This window comes from Alligator sinensis, unplaced genomic scaffold (assembly GCF_000455745.1).
Source record: "Alligator sinensis unplaced genomic scaffold, ASM45574v1 scaffold1073_1, whole genome shotgun sequence".
In the NCBI taxonomy this organism is placed as follows: domain Eukaryota; kingdom Metazoa; phylum Chordata; order Crocodylia; family Alligatoridae; genus Alligator; species Alligator sinensis.
The window spans coordinates 749,052-758,287 of record NW_005842539.1 but is presented as its reverse complement, the minus strand read 5'-3'; the positions used below and the strand labels follow the sequence as shown (position 1 = coordinate 758,287).

At 39.7% G+C, this 9,236-nt stretch overlaps 1 protein-coding gene across 1 annotated transcript in view; it reads right to left on the bottom strand.

Moving 5' to 3' along the window:
• ATRNL1 (attractin like 1) overlaps positions 1 to 9,236 on the bottom strand; it is a gene marked incomplete at its 5' end in the record, with an annotated part of 851,278 nt that overhangs the window by 95,062 nt on the left and 746,980 nt on the right. The window contains one exon of the mRNA XM_006031896.2: positions 7,847 to 7,961. Coding sequence (XP_006031958.2) covers positions 7,847 to 7,961 — 115 coding nt within the window. The remainder of the gene's footprint in view (positions 1 to 7,846; positions 7,962 to 9,236) is intronic.

Genomic DNA, 9,236 nt, shown 5'->3' with positions numbered 1-9,236 from the left:
TTCTTTTGATTACTATATACAAGATTCACTTTCAGTCATAGATGTCTCTGGAGCCAAAGAGGGCAAACTGCCTATCGCTGATGAAGTGTCATGCTGCATACATGTGTTCAAGTTGCTAGGGAGGATTCTCCCAGGTTTATTCTCCTGGTAGAAAAACTTACCGAGAGATGCTTGAACAGACATTTGAATGCAGAGCACCTGAAGAACAAAGAGCTTGCAGTGCTGATGCTTCACTGCCAAGGGCCCTCGTGCACACTTCTCGGTGTGCTTTGAAGACTCCCTCAGTCTGCTCAGAGATGGATGGCAGCCCTGATTGACTCAAACTGCTCAGGGTCAGTCTATGTCTGCCTACAGCACAATGGGAGGATTGGGAAAGAGGCATGTTCTTCTGCCTGCTCAGCTGGAGCAGCAGAGTCCAGCAAGTGGCCGGGGGGGGGGATAAAAGGGGGAGGTGGAAGCAAAGCACCCTTGGAGGCTGGGGGTCTCTGCTATGGCTTCTCTCGGAAATGAACATGGATGTACATTCAGTCTCTCTGGATAAACTCTCCTGGGAATGATTTAACCCTGGACGTTCATAGGTTATTTTTCTCCTGGAGCAGCTATTTTGGCTCTGGGAGAAATACCCTGAACGTTTGTACATGTTTGTGGTTTCTCCTGGGAAAACAGTGACTCGCTCAGGAGAAACAATGTCTGTATATGGCCTGAGTGGCCATGCAAAGTGCACTGTGGGCTCAACCCATCTCATGTCCAGGAACCATTGGATGGCCATTGAAGCCTTTCCCTGCAGCTCACCAACTTGCTGCGTGCAGGGGTGCCATGCAGTTATCTGCTCCATACAACCATACCTTCTTGTTCGGAATATAGATTTAGCCTATGTATAAGTCAAATGCGATTATTACTCTTAATTCGGAGGGGAAAAAGATTGACCTATAATTAGAACAATGCAGTAAAATGACTACTCACAAAATAAACTTTCTTTCCCAACCTGCTGGCAATTTTCCATTAGCGGCTTTTCAGGGAGAACCTCACCCTGATGTTACAGGAGTACTACAAGAATATCAGCTGTGGCCAGCTCAGGGCGCTTTGGCCTTGCGACAGTGTATAAATGAGGCTATGAATTATGTACTCCCCACTTCAGTCTCACTTCTACTACAGAGTATCTGGGTGGTCACACAGCAGCCTTGTCCTTAACACAGGTTCAGATTCAGCTGTGCTCCTGCTGCTTTCCCTCTTTTCCCTTATGCTTATACGTGAAACTTGGCACCTGCACAGTGTATGCTCAAGCCCTTAATGACTTGCTAGTCTATGTATCATACTGTCTTGTTCCATTTTGGTTGCAAGATGCTTTCTTTTGCATTCATTTGCCATGGGCTTTTCAGTTCTCTTACAATCTATTCTGCTGTTATAAATACCTTTCACCTCGAGAGACAGTCTGTGATAGATGCAGCCCAAAGATACCCATGTATTACAGCCTCTGTTCTCTGCAGTGCCTATCAACAGCACTTACTAATACTTCACACAGGAAAGTGTTCTTTATCCCATACTGTAATTGTGATACATTTACAGTATTTTCTTTACATATATTGAAACTAGTAAATTTTCAGGCAAGAACAATGTTATATGGATTCGTGTGCTTGCATGTCACTGCCAGGATATATTTTCCTGATAATTATAAAATATTAATCTGTATTTTTGCTTCCAAGAACCAAACTTATTTTCGTATGATAGCGTTTAATATGCTATACGACCCACAGTTATCATATTTTAATGTGGTGTGTGATTACAGTAGAACAGGAGTGTTGCTTATCAGTAAAAATACAGAAATAAAACCAAGAATTCCTTGTTACAGAAACCCCTATCCAGAGCTAATTGTCTTGTAGAACACTTAATGACTCATTTTTCATTATGATGGTGAGTAAGAGGAAGGCAGATGGCACGGTAATTTTATTGATTCTATGATCCTACTGTAGCTTGTTGATTAAATAGGATTGAATGCCATAGTCAATGTGGCCACAGTTACCGGTATATGAAATTCCATTTTCGATTCAAGGATAATCAGAGTCACTTTCAGGTAGCAATGCTGGAGAAATCTGCTTATTTGGAAAAGCACTGTCTACAGTAATAAAAACGTTACCCGTGGGATTTCAAAACTCAGTTGTTTCCAGACCTTCCACAGTTAAAACTATATTTTATTGGGGATTTGTAATTAAAAACAGGCTTTATTTCTTGCTTGATTCTAGCCTGAAAAGGTTCTTTTACCAAACATGGTTCTGGTATGTTTGTCTTTTATGCGGCATTAGTGTTAACATTGAATGTATTGTTATATTACACTTTGGCATTATGATACAGTCTTCAGCTACAAGTTAACATACTATTTTTCCACTGGAATGCTGTCTTGATTTGCAGGATGGACAGTGAGTGAAAAGTTTGGTTTAAGTGACTTGACAAGCATTGCAAGGGAACTCTATTACAGAGGCAGAGAAAGAGAGAAAGAATCTAATTCCCTAGCACAGCATTCAACTGCTTGGCCCAGCAATGCACCTTCTTTCTTTCTGCCAGCCCCTGCCTCATTCAGTACATGTGGTCCAACATATGCAAATGCAGCAGAGGTCCTAAAATCAAGAGTCTTTTTCAGCACTCTGCTCAAGTCATCCCCAAACTAGGTTCATTCTGTGAGCTGAATGAGGCATGAAACCTGTGAAAAGAATAGCATTGGATCTTGTAATTTAAAAAAAAAATCATAATGTGTTTGCATAAAGGAACCAAATGTAAGCTGCATAGTCCAACTAAATTCCAGCACTTCCAAATTTTTGAGGGCTTGACTGCAATCTTGCTATGGGTTAGGGTGACAGTATTTGGATCTTGGGGAGCACTGGATTTGCAGCTGAATAAAGGCTTTCATCTGTGTCTCAGCAAAAGCTGCTGGTCACAAGGCAAAATGATATATTAAAAGTAACATTACAAATGCTTAGGCAAGCAGTTTCCTAACAGTGGGGTAGTGTGTAGGATATATAGTGTAAGAAGAACAAGATGCAGCCCACCAGCTATCGTCAGGAGATAAAGCAGAAGCAAGACCTTGGAGATGAAGGAGTCACCAAGAAACCAGAAAGAACCAGCAAGTGATCGGGAGAAGCCAGGTTCATGGCCTTACGCATGCGCTCTTAGCAGAGAGGCATGTAAATGAATGAAATGCATAGGCAATTCCATGCTAACGAATTAAACTGTAACCAGAGGTGGAGCTTGGGAGGAGAAACGGGCGGAACAAAGGAGGGATGAAGGTGGAGTGAATGTTAATGAGTATGAACCAAGGTGTATAAAATGTGAAAACAACTCATGTTCACTGCAGGTCCCCTGGTTCCTGGGCTGTGTGTCTGTGAAGCACCTGGCCCGAAGCTGTCTCCATCCTGAATAAAGCTGTTGCAAGCAATGTGTGCTGCTGTTTGCTCCCTGCTTGCTCTGGCTAATGAGTAACTGGATCCATGAGCAATTGGATCATCTTCTCCCTAGTTATTGGGTGCTGCACGGAGTCGGGCTCTAACACTATGTTTCTTGGGTGTAATTTCCTGGTTTCATGAAAAAGAACCCAACAACGACAACTCCCCCACCCCGACCTTTCCCCAACATCTCCTCCCTTACCTCCTGAAATGTAATCCTGTGCCATGATAACACCCACAAAATCAGCACATTTATAACCTTTAAACTGACAAACGGCTTTCTGCCTTATGGTGAAACCAGCAGCAAGAAGATTGCTATCCTCTACAAGTATAGCAGTGTGTGAGAAAAACGAGACACACTTTGCCAGTGACATTCACACATATTTGCTCATCATAGAGCAAGGGAAAGACTCAGAAAACTTTCCTCCTAGGCTCCAAATGAGAGTGACTCAGTGGGCTGCTGTCTTGTTTTTTCCGTTCTCTCAAAGCTTTCTGTTTCTTCCACCCTAACCTGCCCCTTTCCCAGTTCTGACTCGTCCCCAGGCCTGCCTCCCTGTACGACGGCCATTCTCCTTGGCTCCTCTCTTCTACTCTTCACTCTCATGGCTTTTCACCCCATTATCAGGCGTTTGATCCAGGGCATTTTAGTCTCCTGCTCTGAATTTGCTGTCCATTTCTTAATCTTCCCCAAGTCCAGTCCCTCAGCTCTTTGCTATTGCATGTAGTTCATGATCAGATTCTCTCAGTTCAACATATTACCAGAGCTGTACAGGGAAACCCTGAATTGGTCTTAGTCTTTCAGGTGCTGATATGTCTTTGGCATCCTGTTCCTTTTTTTTAGGTAATTTATGAATGATCTTTTTGTGCCTCTTATATCCCCATTGTCTAGGTTGTTTTGTGTACTGCCCACAGTGATGTGTCATTTAGGTTTTTTTCCCCTAAAACACTGGATATAGCTATAGATCATCTTTGATATAATGGAGAGTTTAAGTTATTTAAAAGTATAAGATCACTACAACAATATCTCCAGCCTCCAATGTATTATAAAATGTGAAGACACATATGTGCCTTATATATTATAATCTGTCCAGCGTGCTAGAACAAGCCATTTGTCTGAAATATTGTACATACGCATTCTACAAAGAGCAGCTATTTTTCTGAACCTCTGAATATTAATATTAATGCAATACTCCAAAACAGCTGAGGAGACACAATAGCGGAGGTAAGAAAAGGTGGGCTGTAATCTGTATAGTAAATCTGGGACCAAGCAATTATTTTCTATCACAACAAATCACCCTTAATCTACTTCTCATTGTGATCTCTCACTGGTGACTTGGGTCTCATTTTTTCTGACATCCAGGGTACATTTTTTTTTTACATTAGCAGTTATTTAAAATAATTGCCAATAAGCTGTTTGGATCTTGTTCCAACCTTACAGCTTGAAGAAAATTTAAGGGCTACCGATAGTAATCATCAGTACTCCTTTGGCTTTTAACAAAGTTTCTAGTAAGATTAACGGACTTGCAAGTCTTCTTTCACTGAAAAAGGCTTCTTTTCCAAAATGAGCCTTAATTAATACATTCTCTGCCTCCAGTGCAGCCACTTTTTACATGTGTTTCCTTTGAATCTATTAACCCAGCCCAACTTCATAGATTCATAGATGTTAGGGTTGGAAGGGACCTCAATAGAGTGCTGGGTCTAGATGACCCCAGCTAGATGCTTATCTAACCTCCTCTTGAAGACCCCCAGGGTAGGGGAGAGCACCACCTCCCTTGAGAGCCTGTTCCAGACCTTGGCCATAATCAAAAAGGAGTTCAGTTGTTACAATCTAGCCATTATTTGTACCGTCATAAAAACAGTGCATAATTTAGCACAATGCTGTGTGAAAGGTGGCTCTGATGAGGTTCATGGCGTTTCCACCAAGAAATGGGGTCGGCTTAACTTTCAGCTGGAAGTCACTGTGCCTCCAAAAAGATTTGAAAATCTTTGGGTTAAGCTTAAAGCAGTTATGTGATCTTTCTGATAGTTTGCTCGTTAGCAGTGGGGGTGAGAACACTGATAATCTCCACTATAGGAACCTTATTGTATTTGCACTCAGTCATTCAAAAAGAACCCTTTACTGGAAAAGTTTTGTCAAGAGACAGCAGAGAAAACTATACAACTTCATTGACTTCAATGAGAGCTTTGCTTGAGTGTCTGCAAGCAGAATCAGGACCCCAGATTAATGAAAATGTATTTATTCCGTTTCTAAATTTTATAGCCACTTGTTCGTAAGTAATAAAATCCAGGTTCTTCCACTGAGAAATGAGAACCAACATCACTGACATATTTTACCATTTAAAAAATGCATTTGCGTCCATGCCAGTTTTACCCTAAAATGATTGTAATGAGCCCTGGGGCAGCTATATGAAAGTGAAGTGGTGGTCTAAGATTATTTGGCATCCTTTAATTGCTGAACACACTATTTCCCTCAACCTAAACATCTTTGTTTTAACCTAGCATAGGTCATAAGGGAAACAGGCTGCACAGCAAACATATGTCTGCAGCGCAAAGCTCCCATATAATTTCAAGTAGCTTGGCACAGTTGGCAGTGTCTGCTCCCAGGAAGCCCTGGAATGAAACAGCAGGTAGGGCTGCAGGACAGGAATGAAGTGAATTAGCAGAGCTACCGGTATGCCAAGAAACTTGCATAATAGCTTCTGCCTAGACCATGCATGACTACGTACAGTGATAGCAGGCCACAAGTACCAAAATTCAGTGCACTTAAGAAAAAAAGATTATAGCAATATAATCTAATGGATGAATCAGCACAGTTGCGACCATTAAGCATTTTTGCTTGCTTTTGACCCTGAATAAAATGAAAGCTGCTGAAGGGTTTTAAAAATTTCACAGATTTATAAACATTAAAAGGCTGACAAAAGATCCCAGTAATAAACAAAGGAATATGGTTGAAATATCTGCCTGGGAAGCTAGTAGAAGGCAAAATAATAAAATACAGCAAACTAGAAAGTGACAGTGCTATTTTTCACCTGTGAAAATATGAAAGCCATGTGCCACAAAATGTGTAAAGACAAATTTCGAGAAAGGCACACATCCACTCTTTTGCATTTACGTCCTGTTATGGAAATCTTGTTCTCTTTTTGACCGCAGCAATGACAATCCAGCATAGTGCATGTGATTTAAAATTGTAAACAGAGAAGACAAGTGACTTAAAATTAACTTATTCATTGCAATTTTTACCGTAGACAAACCTCATGGGTAAGAAAACGTAGAAATATGAACAAACTAAAAGCAAAAATTAAAAGCCCCTAGAAAAAACTAAACCTCTGGTTTCAAAAGTATTGCTTGTGTTGTGTGGTACTCCCCAAAATGATGTCCCAAATCATCCTCCTTCCAATACCTAACCTTCCTCCTCCCAAAAAAACACAACTTCCCCCTCTCACAAATCATCTAACTTAAATACATCAGTACCCAACACAAAAAAGGAGCAAAATGACAGTAGGCAACTAATTCTGCAGTCAGCATCATTATTCAATATTTTTTTAATTTCATAAATAGATGTTTGAAGGTTAAGAGGATATGATTTTGGCTCTTGAGAGTACACATTATCCTTAAACTGTGCTTTTTTGTGGACAGGAGTATATGGGTACATACTGTATCAGTTTACTTTTCATTACAGAGGTGCTCATTTTGGAAATCATCCCAGTAAATATTAAAACTGCATTTCCTTTGCCTTGCAGTGACTCTTGCAGTAATCTACATCACCTGAATGGCCCCAGATTATTCTATGATCTCTTCTGACATTTTTTAATATAAGACATCCAATATGCACAATACGCATATACCTAGTTATTTCCTGTTTAAACCCCCTTTTTTGTAAGACTGGATATATTTTTGTGCAACACTGGCACAAATCAAATGAAATGGACTACTATGGGAAATACTCCCTGATAATAGAAATGCTGTTTTAAAATGGACTGGGATGATTTCCAAATGAACATCTCCTTAATGAAGTTGGTATACATACTCATACACTTCTAGCATTTATTTGGCTGGCATTCTGTGAAACGCTAACACAGTATTTTAATTGAAAGGGGTTGACATTCCTTACTGAAAATACAAAGCAAAAACTCATGGATTGTCTAGCGTAAGGGCTGTCCAAAGCAACTTGAAAAGAAGCTACCATGCACAGTGTGGAATGAAGAATAATCATTATTATAAAATATAAATTTTATCTGAGATGTCAGATTAAATTGAAAAGAAAATTCATCGGGTAGTATATTAAATTGTCCTTGGCCATCATACTGAGACGTGGCTTGTCCCAGCAGAACCTATGTTTCTAAATGGGTGTGTGGGGCAATGGAGACAGCTTTCAGGATCAAAGCCTCAGCGATTACCTGTGTGCGTCTTACCTGACTGCCCAGGGGGTGGGACTCCTGACGATCCTCTTGGCAGACATAAAAATACAGTAAGGACCGCTGCTTTGTTTCCTGAACAAGGCTCAATGGCGATTGGTTTAGGAGCACCCTGAAAAAGAAGATCATTTTGTAATGTTCAATAAAGACTTGTTTTCCTCTTTTTTTTTTTTTAACTATATGGCTTTAAATTAAGGCCTGCTATAATGCTGGTCCACAGATATTCAAATATACAACCTGCAAAGGCTTCATGGCATACACCACTTTATTTCCTGTTCAAAGCCCTTTTTGGTAAGACTGGATATAGTTTTGTGTAACAAATCTGGCACAGATCAGATGATTCTCTCTCTCTATTGGTCCCCCCTCATTAAACAGATTTAAATGAACCCTAACATGGGTTTGGGGCACATTCCAGTCCTTCATTCCTATGTACATAACACTGTGCATTTAGTTACACGGAAAAAAAATCTGACCATACAGATGAGAACATTTTTATTTCTCACTTTATATCTCAACAATACTTACTGATATCAATTTATTCAGTTACAACAAAGAGACACCCAAGACATAATACAAGAATTTTAGCTTTATTCCAGCTTGCTCATCATCCACTCATTCTTCATTTGCTATCATTCCAAAAGGCTTACATTTCTACCATAAGTCCCTTAAGAAATCACCTAATAATAGTAAAAACAAACAAAAATAAACCTCATAATATTTAAATGAGTCAATAAATAAGCCTAGTCTTTCCCACTTAGATTTTGCTTTCCATCCCACCTGTTCCCTCTACGTCTGCCTTGATTAAATTGTGAGCAATTTGGGCCAGGAACTCTCTAAATATTGTGTTAAGGAATACAGCGCTGGCACATAAGTTAATAACTGTTGGAAAATGCTGGCTTTGTTGTGGAGTCCCTAGTATAGAAAACTGACTATAATCTTTCTAATGGCAATGGAGTTGTGTAGCCATAACACTTTTTCCTATTTATTAACTACATTTATTCATTTACAAGTAACTATCAAAATAAGCTGCTTCCATATATTTCTTGAGTTACCAGGAGCTCAAGTACTAGCAGTTGAATGAATATAGAGCAGCATATGCATACACAGAGTGGTAAGTTTCTAAAACGAGTATTTCCAAGTAGTCACGTTTCCATATTATGTGTTTACTATGTGATACAAGAGCACATCTGAGAGCTTAAATGTTTAATCAAGCATTTAAAACAGTTTTGAAAATGTTAGGTTAAAATCAGTATACATGTACAGTTCTTTTCCTTGCTGGCACATTTGTAGAATGTGTCTGTCATGTTGCAAAGCAAGAGAAAAAAATATCTGGAAGCTTTGGTTCAAAACTCAAAGCCATTAATTTACATGCAATTTTATATATATA